This window comes from Rhinatrema bivittatum, chromosome 4 (assembly GCF_901001135.1).
Source record: "Rhinatrema bivittatum chromosome 4, aRhiBiv1.1, whole genome shotgun sequence".
NCBI classification, from domain to species: Eukaryota; Metazoa; Chordata; class Amphibia; order Gymnophiona; family Rhinatrematidae; genus Rhinatrema; species Rhinatrema bivittatum.
In genome coordinates, this window is record NC_042618.1 from 443,346,400 (window position 1) to 443,366,334 (window position 19,935).

Genomic DNA, 19,935 nt, shown 5'->3' on the forward strand with positions numbered 1-19,935 from the left:
GCAATGGCCTCGGTGGTGTCCACTAGACGACTCTTCTGGCTGCGCAATTGGTCGGCCGACCCGTCCTCCAAAGCAAGGCTGGGCACGTTGCCCTTCAAACGTAAGTTGCTGTTTGGAGAGGACCTTGAGAAGCTTATGGATTCCTTGGAGGAAAATAAGGTTCATAAACATCTGGAGGACCGTCCGAAACAATCACGCTCCTTTACACCCTCCCATCCTCGTTTCCGGGGACAGAGACTGTACACCCCACGCGGATGGGGTGGCTCCTCCAGGGGTTATTCTTCTCGGTCTCAGTCTTGGTCGCAGCCCTTTCGTGGCGTCTCCCTTTTCATGAGGGCCAGCCCGCGCGCTCCACCCCTAAGCCTGCCACACAATGAAGTTCAGCTGGCCCATTCCTCGGACCCTTTTCTGGGTGGCCACCTCTCTCTTTTTTTCGAGGAATGGGTCAAGATCACGTCGGACCAGTGGGTCCTCGACATTGTCCGAGACGGCTACGCCTTCAAGCTTTTTCGCGACCTACCGGATCTTTTTCTATTCTCCCCATGCAGGCATCTCAAACGGGAAGCGGTAGAGCAAACCCTCGCTAGACTACTGAGTCTGGGTGCAGTTGTCCCGGAAAAGGAGCTCAGCGCAGGCCAGTATTCTATTTACTTCGTGGTTCCCAAGAAGGACGGGGCTTTTTGGCCGATCCTAGACCTCAAACGGGTCAACCGAGCTCTCAAGTTCCCACGTTTTTGCATGGAAACCTTGCGAGCGGTCATCGTGGCGGTTCGCCCCAGAGAGTTCCTCGCCTCGCTCGATCTGATAGAAGCGTACTTCCATATTCCGATCCACCGCGATTACCAGAAGTATCTTCGTTTTCACATCCTCAACCGGGATTTCCAGTTTCGGGCCCTGCCTTTCGGCCTCGTGACCGCGTCTCGCACCTTCACCAAGGTCATGGTGGTGGTGGCGGCAGCCCTTCGCCGGGAAGGCATCCTAGTTCACCCCTATCTGGACAACTGGCTTGTACGGGCCAAGTCGGAGGCTCTCTGCAAACAGGCGATGAATCGGGTATTAGCCCTCCTCACGTCTCTCGGGTGGATAGTGAATTTTTCCAAGAGCAACCTTCAGCCCTCCCAGGAGTTACAGTTCCTGGGAGCCCACTTCGACACCCGAGTGGGCAAGGTCTTCTTGCCTCGTGCGCGGGCCCTCAAGTTGATCGGCCAGATTCGGAATCTACTCTCGTTGCCTCTTCCAACGGCCTGGGACTACTTGCAGGTACTAGGATCCATGGCTTCCACCATCAACCTAGTCCCATGGGCCTTTGCTCATATGCGACCGTTACAGAAAGCTTTGCTTTCGCGTTGGCAGCCGGTGTTGGAACAGTTTCACATAGTCCTCCCTCTTTCGGCCTCTACCGTCGCCGACTTGCAGTGGTGGCTTTCTCTCCCCCATCTTCTCTGGGGAATGCCCCATTCAATCTCCACAGTAACGATAGTAACCACGGACGCCAGTCTTTCGGGCTGGGGTGCGGTCTGCCTGTCCCGGTCCACTCAAGGGATCTGGTCGCCGATTCAAACTCGCTGGCACATCAATTGGTTGGAGGCACAGGCTAGCTCTGTAGGAGTTCCTGCCCCTCATATGCGGCAAAGCGGTGAGAGTGCTGTCCGACAACTCCACCACCGTGTCTTACATCAGTCATCAGGGGGGCACCCGCAGTCGCCTGGTGGCCCTAGAAGCCAGTCGTCTCTTCGCCTGGGCAGAAAGACACCTGGATTGCCTGGCGGCCTCCCACATCGCGGGCAAGGATAATGTCTAGGCCAACTTTCTCAGTCGTCAATTGCTCGATCCGGGAGAGTGGGAACTCTCGGAAGAAGCCATGGATCTGAGTCGGCAGGTGGGGTCCCCCCCCACCTGGACTTAATGGCAACCATGTGCAATGCCAAGGCCAATCGGTTCTTCAGCCGCTGGAGGGATCACGGATTGGCTCTCCCTTGGCCCGCGGACCGCGGACGTCCTTCTGTACGTGTTTCCTCCGTGGCCTCTGGTGAGAAAAGTTCTCAGAATAGAACTCCACCAAGGGCCAGTGGTTCTGGTGGCACCCGAATGGCCTCGAAGGCCATGGTTCGCAGATCTTGTCAACCTGGCGATGGACGGTCCTCTGCGGCTAGGCCATCTTCCTCGTCTACTTCGGCAGGGGCCCGTATTTTTCGACCAGGCCGATGCTTTTGTCTAGCGGCCTGGCTTTTGGACGGCAGTGTCTGAGGCGTAAGGGCTACAAGGAAGAGGTCATCTCCACCTTGCTTCGAGCCCGGAAGCAGTTGACTTCTCTAGCTTACGTGCGCGCTTGGAAGGTCTTTGTGACTGTTTGTGAGGAGTCAGGTGTCTCAGCACGCTCCGCCCCAATCTCGTTGGTTCTTTCTTTTAGTGTTGTGGATTTTGTAATAGGTAGCACTTTTCATATTTTGCCTTTGTTAGTATTGAGAAGGTGGCTAGTTCTTTTTTTGATTGTTTATCCTTTATATAAATACCCCCTCCAGTAAAATTGTCCTGAGGAGGGAGAAAGTGAAATTTAAAGCTAATAATTTACTTTTTTGTATAGTATTGGACTAATTCTTTTTTTCTTGATGTAAACAATTTCCTTTTTTTTTTCCTCCAAACATTTTTTACTTTTTTCCCTGGCCATCTGAAAGGAAAGCTCAATTCAGCTTGAGTCCCAGACTACTGATTCCTTCCCTGCGGTACTTCAGTATATAGCGGGACAATGTCAGGCCAAAGAAGTTGCCCTCTGCCTCCATCTGCTGGTAGAATGGACAAAATTTATTGATCTGGACTCGTCTTCAGGACTCAAGGAAAGGAAAATTAGCGGGTAAGATCTAATTTCTCCTTATGTTGTAGTAAAATTTATTGTAGGACTTTTATTAAAAATCCAAGGAGGTAATTTTTAAAAGGATTTACACACACAAAACTGTGTTTTACGTGCATAAATTGGCTTTTGAAAATTGTTACAAAATATACTACTTTTACATGCATTAATCCTTTTAAAAATTACCTCTAATGTTAAATTAGCAAATTTGTAAGATGAAACCACAGAATGCTGACATCTAGACAAGCTAGGAATTTCCTGTTTACTAATTAGCTACATTTCTGTGTACAACAGGTAATTTAACCACCTGGGATGCTTTCGGAGAGCAGATGGAGGCGTGAATCTGTCCTTTGCTTATAGAGCTAGGCTGATTAGATGTTTTATATGGTGGTTATCTCTGCTGCCTGCAAGGATGGAGGCTTTTTCTACTGGTCTTCCTTTGATTGGCGGAGATGTGGGGCTTCCAGCTACAGATACAGAACTCCAAAAACTTTTAATTGATGAAAGAATGAGATGTGAACTGCACAAAACCAATTATCAAACTCTAAAGGCCGAACACACAAGGTACAGTAATCTCATTATTCCCTAATTTAGTTTTAATGGTCAGAATTACTTTGTAATCAATTCTTGCCATCCAATGTGCAAAATAATCATTCATACTTGAGAATATAACAAATTAATTGAGTGAGTATGATAAACTTCATTAATTTATGACATAGTATAAGGCTTTTGAGAAGTGTCTGAAAGATAATGATGTAAGTGAATGTTTTTTCAATAAAGTAGTGATTCACTAGATCCATGAATTTCATTCACTTTCTTTCAGACAAAGCTTATGGTTGCTGGGTTGAGAGTAGTCTTGGATCCATGTGATACTGCTTAACATAACATGGATGACGCTCACAGTTGACAGCAGTGGAACAGCAGCGTTGATGACTTTGAGGGGAACTGGTTTGAGGAACGCCAGAGGCTCTGGCTGCTGCTGCTGCCTGCCACTCATTCTTTCCTCCTCCTTTTATTCTTTTTATTGTTTTTAACTTCAAAATAAAGCAGTGGGGTTTGAAATACTAATTTATTATCACTATTGCTGTGTTTTAGATCTGTGATGGTTCAGACATATTATTTTGAGAAGACTTGGCTTTGCCTATGAGGTGTGGCAAATTCACTTTTTATGATTAAAATGCTGTGTCCGTATGACACATGATAATCTTTTTACTTCCCCTTCATGGGCAAAGAATCTGGCCCTAGCCTGGCATTACTGAAAGAAAACAAAGTGAAGTGCATGCGATGCTAAAGCATTGTTTTTCTGCATCAATTTTCTTCAGTGGATTTTTAGAAGACTTACCTTTTTCTTAAGGAGGGTAATTTTATAACTGCGGCAAGGGCTAAAGTCTCAGTGTAACTTGTATACACAGACTTTATCCTGAATTTTCAAAGCAAGCTGATGAGCATAATTTTGCTTTGGAAATTTGCATGTAAGTGCCCGAGTATGCACACAGATGAACTCATGTAGATTTGCACTTCCTCTTTAGAGTACATAACTTATGCAGGTTAACGTGTACTTTATTTAAAAAATATGCAGATAAGCATAAGTGCCAACTCCTGGAACAGCTCTCAGCAGTTTGTGTAAAAGTACACATGCAATAGCCCCAGGCTATTTTAGAACTGTTCATTTATGTGCCTAAAATTCAGATTATGGTCACTAAATGGCTTTGCACATTACCCCCTAAAATACATCAAATACCAGAAGTAAATAGTTTATTGCAATCAAAATATTGAGTACTTATGCACAGCAGAAAAAAATCTGGCAGATCTTATGAAAGAGTTGTTTCACTTATACTTCAAATCTCTTACTTTTTTGTTGAACAGTTTTATTTATACAAAAATATATTCAGAGACGAGCTTTTTAAACTGCTTATTTTACAGGTTGCAAGATGAGTACACAAAATCCCAAAACGAACTCAAACGGCTCCTTGCTGATAAGCAGACTGTACATGATAAATTTCAGCTGCTGCTCGCTGAGCTCCGAGGGGAATTATTAGATAAAACTAGAGAGCTGGAGGAGCTAAAGTTGCAGGTAAAGTAATAATGAGACAAGCTGATTCTTGTGTAAGATTAAGTGTCTGAAAAATACTTTATTTGTGTGCTGTTTGCTGGCTGGCACTTGGTAGCTTCAAACATTGTATGGTACATTGCATTTAAATCCCTGCTTTTGCTGCATGCATGCTTTTGATTGGGAACTTGGCATTTATTCTTGTGGACAGTACAATTTTTTTTTAAGTGATGCTTTTATGTATATCATATTTTAAAAATACACCCAAGCACCCTCATATACAGTTCTTTATATTATATAGAAACTGCTATTTTTTTTATTGTAGTGATCTCAGTCTGTAAGATTGAATCCTAGCTTATATACTTTTTTTTTCAGCTGGATAAATTTTTTAATAAAAAAAAATTAAATCACAAAAATAAAGAACTCTTCTAAAATACCTGCACTGGAATTCACACCCTATGATCTTTCAACCCCAAATCAAGTCATATCTGCACAGTATTATTCTACATCCTTGGGAGCAACCATATGAGCAAGAGTCATTAACTAAGTCATCCTTGATCTGATTGGGCCATATTGGAGTTGATGTTATAAGTAACATCACTTTATATTAATAGGTTCCAGGGTAGTTGGTTGTCATTTCATTTTTACAAATATGACTGCTCACAAAAGAATTGGGTAGCTTTTAAGGGGCACTACTGTCCTGTCAGATTGTAACCACGTTGGGTGTGGTTAACAATAACATAACTAGTGCAATACTTCTTTATGGAGGCCAGTGAGCAAGGAATGAAACACTATAATGGAGATAAGTAGCAATAGTAAAGAGTAATACATTTGGTCAGATGTCATCTATTTGGCCAAAGCTGTAGCTTCCTAAAGCTGTCATGTATTTTTTGCAGTATTTACTAAAATTAAATATTTAAAAGTAAGTTACAAAAATATTGCGGTACTTATTGTCTTTTTTTTTTTTTTTTTATCCCAGGACAAGCAGGATGCTAGTCCTCACGTATGGGTGACATCAGTAATGGAGCCCTATACAGAAAAGCTTCTGTCAAAGTTTCTAGAAACTTTTGACTGGCACAGTGTGCCCACTGAGCATGCTGAGCATGCCATGATATTCCTGGCCACAGGGGTCTCCCTTCAGTCTTCTTTTTTCCGCGGAGCCGTTAGCCTCGCGGTTATTAGGAGTCCTGTGAGGTGAATTTCACCTCATAAAGTTTATTAAAACTTAGGAAAAACTCTAGAACCGCAGGGGTCTCCCGTGTTTTACCATCGCGATAAGTTTTTCTATCTGTTTTGCCGGTTCCGTACCGTCCTTTTGTTCCTTCAAGTCGTCGACGGCTGTCCGACTTAGTTATGGCCTTGGGTTTTAAAAAATGCCCGATCTGCTGCCATAATATGTCCATTACGGACCCACACTTACAGTGTGTGATGCGTCTCGGAGAGAAACATGATGTTTTGAATTGTTCAAAGTGTGCCGAAATGATACCGAAAGGGAGAAACTCCGGATGGAGAAAATGGAGCACTTGTTCCATTTACAATTAATGCCTTCGACGTCGACATCCACACAGTTGTCTCCGGCTGGAGCGATTCGCAAAGTCGTACTAAAAAAGCGAAGACCAGATGAAGCATGGGATAGAACATCACCAACCCTGTCTACGTCTTCGTTCAGATCGGTATCGATCATCGAAAAGACCGCCGAGAGTAAGCAAAAACATCGGCATCGGAGGCCACACGATCCCGAAATCGACCCGATACCCGGTGGTCCATCGAGGATCCTGGATCGCAACCAAAGAAACCTCGGAGAGATGACGCGCCACCAAGGTCTTCTACCCCGAGGCGATCCCCACCGATATCTGTGCCGGGAACCGTACTTCCTCAGGGCTCTGGGGAAGTACCAGAATCGCCTTCACTGCCTCCCCCCATAGCTGCTCTGGCCTCACCAGCTATGCGGGCGGAACTGGACAGCTATATCCACCAGGCAGTACAGGATGCGCTCCTCGGTGCGATGCCAATGCCAACTCAGCCATCGAGGCCAGCACCATCACCAGTACCGTCGACATCACCGATGCCATTGACGCCAGTTCCCATGAACCTGCCGATACCATTGACGATTCCATCGATACCATCACCGATGCCATTAGCGCCAACACCCTCGATGCCATCGATGACAATGTCTGATTTGTCTTTTTTTGCACCGATTTTGGCAAAACTAGACACTATTATTGGTGCCATTCCGATAAAATCTCCAGAACCATCGATACCACCACCCACTGGAGAGGATACTCCAAAGGAACTACCAACTTCAGACCCAATCCCGGGTCCATCGGGGATTCCACGCTCCCATCCACCAATATCACCATTACTTCCATCAAAACCATTGGAACATCCATTGAGACCAAGGGAGTTATACCTTCTACACCTCTTCAGCCTCATACACCGGATTCTTGGAAGGATACAGATACTGATACCTCCTCAGAGGAAATCCTCTCTGAACCATCTCCTCCAGAAGAGAGAAGACTATCTCCCCCGGAGGACCTCTCATTCTACAATTTTGTCAAGGATATGGCAGATACCATCCCCTTCCAATTACACACTGAGGATGATGCCAGACAAAAGACTCTAGAAGTGCTGCAATTCGTGGACCCACCCAAGGAAGTTTTGGCAGTTCCAGTCCACGAAGTCCTGGTAGAGTTATTGCACAGGTTATGGGAACATCCCTGCTCCATACCTCCAGTCAACAAGAGGATGGATGCAACATACATGGTCCAGCACATCCCAGGCTTTCAAAAGACACAATTACCTCACCAGTCAGTGGTAGTTGAGTCAGTGCAGAAAAAGTCAAAAAGAGTAAAAACTCACTCTTCAACCCTACCAGGCAAAGATAATAGGTTCCTAGACAACATTGGTAGAAAAATGTTTCAAGGTTCTATGTTGGTGTCCAATTGTATATGACGCAATACCAGTGGAACCTATGGAAAGAAATACAGGAACTCTCTGAGGATCTCCCCCAGCAACTTCAAAAATCCTTTTCAACCATAATTCATAAAGGCCTAGAGGCAGGCAAACATGAGGTTCGTGCAGCGTAGGACTCCTTCGAAACTGCATCCAGGATGTCTGCCACTGGTATCAGTGCTCGACGATGGGCCTGGCTTAAGGCATCTGACCTAAGACCTAAAATACAGGACAAACTAGCAGATCTCCCTTGCGTAGGAGACAACCTGTTTGGGGATAAAGTTAAAGAAGCGGTTTCTCTGTTGAAAGAACATTCAGAAACTCTAAAACAATTGTCTATACCTTAAGAGTCTTAATCATCAAAGAGACTCCCAAGGAAAGAGTCCAAGCGCCCATACTACAGGCCGAGGCAATATTATCCACTTCCTACACGTGGACTCTCATCTAGGCCACCTCAAAGGTCACAACCTAGACAATCAAGAACAGCCAGACAACAACCCCCTCCACAGACAGGATCCACATCGGGGGTTTTGAAGTGATCCCAGGGAACAGCAGCGCCTCTACCAATCCGACACCAGAAATACCAGTAGGTGGTCGGATCACATTCTTCCACCACAATTGGTCATCCATCACCACAGACCAATGGGTACTTTCCATCACATCTCAGGGGTACCACTTGGATTTTCTCACTGTACCAAACAACACTCCTCCCACCTTGTTTTGGACAGTAAACGACCAATCCACACTTCTACAAACAGAATTATCCACCCTTCTGAGAGCTAGGGCCGTGGAACCAGTTCCCCGGCCTCAGCAGGGCAGAGGATTCTCCTCCCGTTATTTCCTCATTCCAAAGAAAACTGGAGGCCTACGTCCCATCCTAGACCTCAGAAATCTCAACAAATTTCTGAGAAAAGAAAAATTCAGGATGGTTTCTCTAGGCACCATGTTACCTCTACTTCAAAAGGGAGATTGGCTCTGTTCTCTGGATCTTCAAGACGCTTACGCTCACATTCCCATATTCCCTCCTCATCGCAAGTATCTACGATTCCTCGTGGGTACTCAACATTTCCAGTACAGGGTACTACCATTCGGCCCTTACCTCAGCACCTCGAGTGTTCACAAGTGTCTAACAGTGGGCAGCAGCTCACTTGCACAAGCAAGGCGTGCACGTGTTTCCTTATCTGGACGATTGGCTCATCAGGAGTCAAACACAACAAGGAGTTCTCAATTCTCTCAAGCTCACAATAAATCTACTCCATTCCTTGGGATTCCTCATCAACTACCAGAAATCCCACTTCACACCGTCTCACCTGTTACAGTTCATCTGAGCAGAGTTAAACACCATAACAGCAAAAGCTTTCCTACTAAAGGACCATGCACAGACACTAGCCTCGTTAACAGGCTCTCTACGAGCACGCACACGAATAACAGTGCATCAATGTCTCACACTATTGGGTCACATGGCCTCCACAGTCCACGTCACTCCTATGGCCATATTAGCTATGAGAATCACTCAATGGACGCTCAAAGTCAATGGATACAAGCATTTCAACCAATGTCTTCCCCTATCCAGGTAACTCAAGAACTACACTCCTCGCTCCTCTGCTGGACAAACATGGACAACTTGCTTAAGGGCCTACCTTTCCAAACAACCCAATTATGCAAGTGACATTAACTACAGATGCATCCACCCTTAGGCTGGGGAGCACACATTGGCCATCTGCAGACCCAAGGTACTTGGACAAAACTTGAGGCTACATTTCAGATAAACTTCCTAGAACCTTATGCGCTACATGCGTTCAAGGACTGTCTTTCCCACAAGACTGTTCTGATACAAACAGACAACACAGTAGCCATGTGGTACATCAACAAACAGGGAGGTACGGGCTCGTATCTCCTTTGTCAAGAAGCTGCACCAGATTTGGGACTGGGCCCTGACAAAACTCAATACTTCTATGGGCCACTTATCTAGCAGGCATTCACAATGTGGTTGCAGATCGCCTCAGTCGTCAGTTCCAACCTCACGAGTGGTCTCTGGACCCCCTTAGTAATGACCAAGATATTTCAACGTTGGGGACAACCAACAATAGACCTCTTTGCGTCTCATCTGAATCACAAGTGGACAAATTCTGTCTCTACACAAACAGAAAAACCAGCAAGCCAAAAACGCCTTTGCTCGTCCTTGAACTCAGGCCTTCTATACGCATATCCTCCGATACCGCTCATAACCAAAACTCTAGTGAAGCTCAACAGGACAAGGGGTCCATGATACTCATAGTCCCGTATTGGCCTCGACAAGTATGGTTTCCCACACTTCTAGACCTCTCAGTCAGGGATCCAATTCATCTGGGAGTAGCTCCCACTCTCATAACTCAGGATCAGGGTCGGTTGCGCCATCCCAACCTTCAATCCCTATCCCTGACAGCATGGATGTTGAAAGCTTGATTTTACAACCACTTAATCTTTCATCCAATGTATCTCAAGTGCTTATAGCTTCACGTAAACCTTCCACACGAAAGAATTATTCTTCGAAATGGAAAAGGTTTACTTTGTGGTGCAGGCAAAAGAGTATTGATCCTTTCTCCTGTCCCACAACTTCTCTACTAGACTACTTATACCATCTTTCAGACTCTGGTCTCCAGACTTCATCTGTAAGAGTCCATTTAAGTGCAATCTCAGCTTACCATAACAAGATGGGAGATGCACCAATATCTGCACAACCTCTCATCGGCAGGTTTATGAGAGGTTTAACTCAACTTAAACCACCAATTCGGCCACCAGTCACAGAATGGGACCTGAATCTCGTCTTAACAAGAATCATGCGTTCTCCTTTCGAACCCATGGATTCCTGTGATCTTAAATTTCTCACATGGAAAACTATCTTCCTCATAGCCATTACATCGGCTAGAAGGGTTAGTGAGTTACAAGCACTTGTCACGTACTCACCTTATACAAACTTCCAACATAACAGAGTGGTTCTCCGTACACATCCAAAATTCCTTCCCAAGATTGTCACGGAATTCCACTTGAACCAATCTATAGTTTTACCCACATTTTTCCAAGACCTCATTCTCACCAAGGAGAACGAGCCTTCCATACCTTGGACTGTAAGCGTGCGCTAGCATTTTACTTAGATCGCACTGCAGTCCACAGGAAATCCACTCAACTCTTTGTATCTTATGATCCAAACAAACTGGATAAAGCAGTGGGAAAACATACTCTTTCCAACTGGTTAGCAGATTGCATATAGTTTTGCTATGAAAAAGCAGGCCTTTCTCTCCAGGGGCGAGTAAAGGCACATTCAGTAAGAGCAATGTCACCCTCAGCACACTATCGTTCAGTTCAATAGCTGACATAGTAAAGCCGCAACATTGGAGTTCCTCTTTCACACCTTTGCGGCCCACTACTGTCTCGACAAGGAAGGACGACAAGATTCAGCCTATGAACAATCTGTCTTAAAGAACTTGTTCCAGCATAATCCAACTCCTTCCACATCCAACTATTCGTGATTTCAGGCTGTCTCATTTTTCCCAACAGTACAACCAGTTGTTGTGCTTGTTGCACAAGTTGTCTGCTGTTGGTCCCAACACAAAGATGATGCTCCTTGTAGCTTGCTAATCACCCATATGTGAGGACTAGCATCCTGCTTGTCCTGGGATAAAGCAAAATTGCTTACCTTGTAATAGGTGTTATCCCAGGACAGCAGGATGTAGTCCTCACGAAACCCACTCGCCACCCCGTGGAGTTGGGTCCGATACGTTTTATTATTTTATTTTTGGCTAACGCAAATTGCTACAAAAAAGACTGAAGGGAGACCCCTGTGGCCAGGAATATCATGGCATGCTGAGATTGCTCAGTGGGCACACTGTGCCAGTCAAAAGTTTCTAGAAACTTTGACAGAAGTTTTTCCGTATAGGGCTCCATTACTGATGTCACCCATATGTGAGGACTACATCCTGCTGTCCTGGGATAACACCTATTACAAGGTAAGCAATTTTGCTTTTTTTTTTTTTACTTCCTGAGGATGGTGCAGCTGTGTATGTGTGTATATATATATATATATATATGTGTGTGTGTGTGTGTGTGTGTATGCATGCACACAAACCAGATTTCATGCATGTAAATGCCTTTGAAAATTTATTTATTTAAACTCTTTTCTATACCATCGTTAAGCTAGAAGCCGTCCCAATGGTTAACAATAAGGCACTTTAAAAATGTAGCTTTATTTTAACATCTAGACAGGTGCCTGTAAGGTACGGTACAAAATTTCATAATAGCTATAAGATGCTAGGTGAGGTTGTGTGTTTAGGTTTATCAGGTCGGTTCAAAATTATTAATAATCTACATGTTATCTGTTACTGCTTAAAAGTAGAAAACACTCATAATGAGTAGGTGTGTTGTATCAAAGCACAGACTCATTGCTTTCTGCAATTCTTTGGAGTCTATTCTCCCTTCTCTTTGTGGTATGCTTGTTTAAATAGCCATGTTTTTAGGCTCTTTTTGAATAGTTTGATGTCTTTTTGCAGTCTGATTTCTGATGGCATGGTGTTCCATAATGTAGGTCCTGCTAATGATAGGGCTCTATCCCTTACTTGAGTTAGTCTTGCAGTTTTAACGGAGGGAATAGTTAGTAATGCCTTGTTTGCGGATCTCAGGTTCCTGTTGGGGACGTGTACTTTCAGTGCAGTGTTTAGCCATTCTGTTTTTTCGACATGAATTAATGTATATATGGTACATAGTGATTTGTATTGTATTCTCTGTTCAATGGGTAGCCAGTGTAGTTCAATTAGGGTGTCAGTGATATGGTCCCTTCTATTTTTTCCATTCAGAATTATTGCCACTGTGTTTTGCAGTACCTGGAGTGGTCTAATTGTTGTGTATGGTAAACCCAGGAGTAGGAACATTACAATAGTCAGTGCATGCAAGATTAATGCTTGTAGCACTGATCGGAAGTTTGTTTGTAGTTAGCATGGGTTTTAATCTCCTAAGAGTCATAAGTTTGTTGTAACCTTCTCTTATTTTAAAAGATATATGTTGTTTCATATTCAGTTCAGTGTCAATTATCACTCCTAGGTTGCGTACTTTTTCAGCTAGTTCAATCTTTTGGTTGTTTTTGAGTGTAATAGGATTTTGGATGATGTCTAGATTTTTTCTTTCTAGATGAAGAAATTCTGTTTTCTCTATGTTAATAACTAACTCCATTTGGTTGAGAAGCTGTTTGATAATATCTAGATACATGTTGGCTAGGTCCAGAGTTTCTTCTATTGTATTGTCAATGGGAAGGATTAATTGAATATCATCAGCGTATATGTAATGTGTTATGCCCAGTCCAGCTAATTTGGCACGATGTATATGTTAAATAGTGTGGCGGATAGGGCCGACCCTTGAGGGACTCCTGTTTGAAGTTCTGTTTTATTTGACATTGTATCTTTGATCTGTACTTGGAAGTATCTGTTGTTTAGGTATGATTTGAACCACTTAATTGTATTGTTGCTTAGTCCTATTTCTTCTAGTCTATTTAGCAGTATTCCATGGTTTACTGTATTGAATGCAGCTGATAGGTCTAGCATTAACAGTATAAAATGTTTACCGCTGTCAAACCCTCTCATGATGTTGTCTGTTAGTGCCAGCAGGAGAGTTTCAGTGCTGTAGTTTTTTCGAAAACCGTGTTGTGACGGGTATAGGATGTTGTTGGTTTCTAAGTGTTCTGCTAATTGGTTTTGTACAGTTTTTTCTATTAGTTTTGCTAGTAGAGGTAGGTTTGATACCAGCCTATAGTTGCTAAGGACAAAGGGGATCACTGTTTGTGTTTTTTCTTTAAAATCGGTTTTACTATTGCTCCTTTAAGCGTATCTGGCATGGTCCCTTATGTTAAGGATAGATTAATGATATTGGCTAGAGTCGGAGAGACTGTGGAGGCTAATTTTTTTACGTCTATGGTTGGTATTGTGTCTTGTGTATGTGGGGCTGGATTTAGCTTTTTTAGCGTTGACTCTACTTCTAGTTCTGAAATTTCAGTAAAAGCTGTCCATTGCTTAACATCTCTTTTTTGCATTTTGATTGTTTGTGTTGATGATTTTGGAATCTTTGTTTTTAGGTTCATAATTTTGTCCTTAAAAAATTAGCTATTTCATTACATCTATTTGCTATCTAAATGCACCCCCCCCCCCCTAAATTTCTTGAAAACCTAAGTTGTTTTTTTTTTGTGCCTAAAACAAAAAGTTTAAGCACAGAAAAAGACTGTGATAAACCTTTGTACCTGTGGGTCTACAAGCTTGTTTTGAAAATATGGGCCTGGCCATCTACGGACTTTGCAGGTGTCAAGTCCCTGCCGTAAATGATGTGGGGATTTCCAAATGAAACACCCGTGTGGTAAGCCTGCTGCACCCTCCCCTGGCCCCACCACTTTCCAGCACAAATAAAAGTCTGACTTCTTTTACTTATGGGGGGATAAGTTCCAGCTCTCGATTTTACCCAAGTAATTGTTTAGAGCACAATATTGAAACGCTATTTAGCCGGATAAGTCAGACTTATCCGGCTAAATGGAAGTTTCGGAATACCAGGCGGTGTTTAGCAGCCGCTACTTATCCTACATCACTTATCCAGTTAAGTAGATGGCCATAGAAGGGCATAGATGGGCAGTGGGCAGATTGGGATGCTGCTAATTATCCAACTAACTTAGCTGGATAAGTAGCAATGTTCATACTTATCTAGTTAAATTAATCAGGTAAGTTAGACCTGCCTTAGAGAGGATATAACTTAACCGGCTAAGTAGCAATGAATACGACAATATTCAGCAGCATAGCCATACTGCTGAATATCCCATGTTAGTTGAATAAGTCTTATCTGGCTAAGTTACATAAATGGCTGCGTTTGAATATTGAGCATTAGCTATTTGGGTAAAGTATTTTGAAAAAAAACATCCTATCGGTTGACTTGGTTATCTTTAAAATCTTTGTTTTCTGTAAATGCCAGGTGCTCACACCCCAAAAGCTGGAATTGCTAAAAGCACAAATGCAACAGGAATTGGAGATTCCTATGAGAGAACGCTTTCGTAAATTAGATGAGGTGAGTTAAAACAAACAAACAAACAAACATATTTCTTGGTCTCATCATAAATGCAATGCTATTTTGCTGGAATTTCTTGATTAAGGAATGCAATTCTGGCCCAAAAAAATACCTTCAGGAATTTGGGGGCTGGATTTTGTGAATTATGAGATTCCTCTGACTTGGAATTCAGAGAGGTCAATGGTTTGTTCGGCTAGGCTGGGCATACTGGGGGTTTTAAATTTCCCACCGCTCTGACTACCTCTGATTTATCCAGCTGTTTAGCCAGTTAAAAGCTAACCAGATAAGTTGAGGGTGTTTCAGTGTCTGGTCAAGCTGGAGAGCTGTCCTAAAGTTAGCTAGCTAAGTAGACTTTATTCAGCTCCTAATGAGCAACACTTCACTGAATGTTCCTGACAATCCTTAGCCTGGTAAGTTGTCTGCTCACCCTACTGCTGAGTACTGATCTTAGGGAGTATACAAAAACTTAGGTGGGACAATTATGGTTAAAGAGAGAATCCTTGTAACTATGAAACTAATTTCAGGAAATGAATTGGTAACCGATTTAAAGTTGAGAGGGTTTTTTTTTTCCAGTAAACACACAATTAAGCAGTAGAATGTATTGCTGGAGGATGTGGTCAGTGCTTATAGCATAGCTGGATTTTAAAAAAGGTTTGGGCAAGTTTCTGCAGGACAAGTCCTTTAATACTTATTAGCTAGGCAGCACAAGGATCACCACTTCCAAGTGACCCAGACTGGCCACTGAGACAGGATGCCAGGCTCGATGGACCATTGGTCTGACTCAGCATTGCAATTCTGAAACATTCAAGGTAGTGAGTAAAGACCACTTGGCCCACCCTATCTTGTCTGTGTGTGCCTGCTGTGTTGCCATGACTATTACTGAGTCTGTGGCCTTCTCCCTCCATTCTTCCCTGCACCGCTAAGGCCCTTTTGTGTCTGTCTCATGTGTGCTTGAATTTTGCCACTATGTTAGAGGATAACTTTCAAACAAATGCACGTGGCAGCATATATGCACTTATATGGCCATGAGCAAATCTGTGCGAATATTTTAGAAGGTGTGTATGATATATGCGCATTTTATAAAACCAAGCATCTTTATCCCATGCAAATGCATGCAATGCATTGAACGTGCATACTTTTCCTGCCTATTTTAAAAGTAGGACTTGCTTATATCGGGACATTTTGCGCTCAAGTCAACCAATTTTAAAACATGCGCAACAAGGAAATTACCAGTTATTCCACTAGTTCACCCAGTCCTTCTTCAAGTCATAGAGACCCTCCTGTTTCTTTAGCCTGAACTGCCCCCAGTTCACCCAGACCTCCCATCTGGCCAATATTAACCAATAAACATGTTTAAATATCATTTAATCAGCTAATTTGTAGGTGCAAAAATACGTGAGTAAGTTGGAAATGTTCATGCACATCTTTTAAAATAGCAACTTACATGCATAAGTGTTGGCCCTGCCCTGGAATGCCTCTAGACTACCCCTTTTTTAATGCGCTTATGCATATATAAAATACGGACTACACAAGTAGAAGCTACTGTGTGTAAATGTTTATTTTTACATGCATATAGTTTTGAAAATTCACCCCATAGGTTTCTATTACCTCTGTGGAAATTTGTCTGTTCAAGTGTCCATCACTGTCTCGGTGAAAAAGTATTCTCTCATGTTCCTTTTTAATCTTCCTCCCTTTAGCTTCATATAATGACTTCTTGTCTTAGTATTTTACATAAAATGAAAAGTTCAACTTTTTGGCACTTTGTTGAATATTTGTACATATCGCCCTTGTACATTCTTCAGTCTCTCTGTATAGCTTACAGTGCAGGTTACATGCTCAGTTTTGGTGACCCTACTTAGAACTGCTTCCATCTTGTCAATGGTTTTTTAAGTTTGGCCCCCAGAATTGCACACAGCATTAATTTATTGTAAAAATTTGCAAGCCGCATCAGCCGCTGTCCTGAGTGGCTTCCAATCATTTATTCGCAAAGGTAAATAATAAAACACAGTTTGTACAAATGAAGTAAAATTAACAAATCAAATGTTAAAAAGCAACAATTAAAAACAAAACATAAAATGCTCATAATCAGTGTACAGTTGCTTTCAGTTCTCACATTCCAAAATAAAACACCATTTCAAACAGGTGAGTTTTCAGTTTCTTAAAATTTATGCCACAGACCTGCTTGCACAACATAACTTATTCCAATTTATCCCACAGTCAAGGCGGGGTCTCAACAGAGAGCAGAATAAAGCACTATTACTTCTTTCTTTCTAATAGTGATTGCTCTCTTTATGCACCCAAGAATACTGTTAGCTTTTGCAATTGTTTTGTTATGGGATTTATGATGATGCCTGGGTCTCTTTCTTGTTTGGTGACTGCTATTTCTTCCCTTCCGAAGTGGTATTTGGCAGTTGGATTTCTGCCCCCCCCCCCCCCCCCGCCCATGTGTGATTTTTGTATTTCTTGTGTAGTTGCCAAACTCTTGACCATTCTTACAATTTTTTAAAAGACATCCTTCATATTCCCTGTACGTACCCAGATCAGTCGAGACCATGGGTTATGCCTCCCTTCCAGCAGGTGGAGACAGAGAAAAACTTGAAAGGCATCCTTACTTAACTTGGTGTGCCTCCTGCATCCCTTCAGTATTTCTCTGTCTCCAGCAGATGGAGGTCGTGCAAACCCTGCAGTCTTGCCCTGTTTCTGGGGTTTAGGCTATCCCTTAAAGTAACTAGAGTGAACTAGCTATAAGCTGTGAATCAAGCAAGTTTAAAAAAAGAAAAAAAGTTCTTCTGCAGAGTTCCCTATCCTCCCAGGGGGTTGGTTAGATCCTGCGGGGTCATCCTCTCTGGTGGCAGGTTATTGGAGCTGGGGTTGGTAACCCCATGGGGCTTCAGACAGGTAAGGAGCAGGGGAAGAGATTACTGGTGGTCCAGTCCCTCTCTTACCTTGTGCTGTTGCTGAGTATTGTAAAAAAAAAAAAAAAATCCAAATTTTCTTTTTTGGTCCGCTGCAATCCGGGAACTCCCCCCCCCCCCCCCCCCCCATCAGAATTGCCGCATTTTTTATGAATTTCGCTGTGCTTTATAGGCCATTTTTCTCCCCCGCGATGCCACGGCCATCTGTATATGTGGCATGTGGAGAACCAGCTGCGCGGCTTTCTGGGGCTGGTGTTTGCTCCCGCTGCCTCCCTGGAGGGGAAGGCAGTTCTTTTTCAGTGTCTGCAGCAGTAACCAAGCCTCGAGGGGCTTCAAAACTATCTGCTCAGAGGGAGCTGCAGGCTGATCCTTTCTCCCTCAGTGCAGGGACAGCAGCCATCTTAAGCATGGGAGCTTCCCCTAGCACTGTCTCCGGTCCCTGCTAGTCCTGATGATACTTTAGATCAGGACCAGGATTTTTTTTCAGGGGGATCCTGTTTTCCCAGGGGGACAGGATGTGGATTCTGATCCCTTTTCTTTGGATTTTTTCCTCCTTATGCATAAAACATTTTTGGCTTCCAGGTCTCCGCGAGGTGGTGCCTTGCCTATGAGACCCACACAGGGACCGCTCCCCAAGATAGCCAAGCGCACGGACATGCCCGCGTTTCTACGGGTCGCGAAGTTGAGAGGCGCTGTGGCTTCAGGAGGTTCAGCCGCTCCGATGGTTCTGAGCAGTGCGGCTGCAGATGCAGGGGTCTCTTCCCCCCCCCCCCCCCCCCAACATGATTGGATAATGAGCAGGGCAAACAGGCCCCTCTGGAGGGGGATGACCCGAAGGTGGTCCATTTGTTCCAGAGAGAGAAATTAGAACCCCTCATTCCTGCAGTTCTATCTGAGCTCGGAGTGGAGCTCCCACCGCATGCTTCCCCGCAAGACACAGTGGATTCAGTCCTGGCTGGACTGCGAACGCCGACCTGGGCTTTTCCTTGCCATCCATGCTTCAGTAAGCTGATGACCAGGGGAGTGGGATGCTCCGGATGCTGGGCTGCGAGGTGGTCGAGTCATGGATAAGCTATATCCATTAGTGGATGAGTTCCTGGAAGTCCTGCGGTCTTCGAAGGTAGACGCCTCAGTTTTGGCTGATGTGAAGCGGACTACTATTCTGGTTGCAGGCTCGGCGGCTCTCAAGGATCTTCAGGACCGCAAATTGGAAGTCCTACTTTAGCACATATTTGAGGTGTCGGCCCTGGGTATCCGGGCGGCGGTGTGTAGCAGTTTTATGTGCTGAGAGCGAGCTTGCGCTGGGTCCAGCAATTGCTGATGTCTAGAGATCTTCCTCCAGGAGAATCAGAGCAGGCACAAAATTTGGAAGCTGCTGTGGCATATGGGGCGGATGCACTGTATGACTTAATTCGCACTTCCTCTCGCACATGTCGTGGCAGTGTCAGAAAGGTGGCTCCGCAACTAGTCAGCGGATGTTTCATCCAAGGCACAGCTTGGGGCTATTCCTTTTAAAGGTGGTTTCTTATTTGGAGATGATTTGGAGCAGTTGATAAAGTCCCTGGGGGAGAACAAAGTTCACAAGTTACCAGAGGACAGACCGAGGCCCTCCAGAGGGTTCTCATCATTCCGCTCTCATTTTCTGGGACAGCGGTGATTTCGGCAGAAACATGCGACAAGCGGCCGTACTGTGACAAATCAAACCTGGTCCTCATCCTTTCGGGGATGCAGAAATGCCCGAGAGGGTGGTTCATCCTCCTCTCTCGCCTCCAAGGCTACACAATGAGACGGGGCGGGCCCATCCCTTGATCCCTCGGGTAGGGGGTCGCATTGCCTGTCCCGATTTTACGAGGCACAGGCCAGAATTACTTTCCAATCAGTGGGTGCTAAGCATAATAGAACGAGGCTACACTTTGAAATTTGCTCGGCCTTTCAGAGACTTTACTTATTATCTCCATGCGGTCCACAGATCAACAGCAGATTGTTCATCAGACTCTCGAATGTCTTTTGGCTCTGGGAGCGGTAAGGCCGGTTCCTCCAGAACACTGGAGGAAAGGAAGGTACTCCATTTACTTTGTAGTTCCAAAGAAAGAAGTGTCCTT

General features: G+C 44.1%; 1 protein-coding gene across 7 annotated transcripts in view; it reads left to right on the forward strand.

Moving 5' to 3' along the window:
• CEP83 (centrosomal protein 83) overlaps positions 1-19,935 on the forward strand; it is a 124,824-nt gene that overhangs the window by 43,625 nt on the left and 61,264 nt on the right. For 5 of the 7 annotated variants that reach the window (XM_029601617.1, XM_029601616.1, XM_029601613.1 and 2 more), the window contains 3 exons: positions 3,143-3,412; positions 4,772-4,922; positions 14,826-14,918. In XM_029601617.1, the coding sequence (XP_029457477.1) occupies positions 3,261-3,412; positions 4,772-4,922; positions 14,826-14,918 (396 nt within the window). In that variant the 5' untranslated portion in view covers positions 3,143-3,260. Of the gene's footprint in view, positions 1-2,675; positions 2,852-3,142; positions 3,413-4,771; positions 4,923-14,825; positions 14,919-19,935 lie in introns of all 7 variants that reach the window. The other 2 variants (XM_029601614.1, XM_029601615.1) reach the window with 1 other exon arrangement.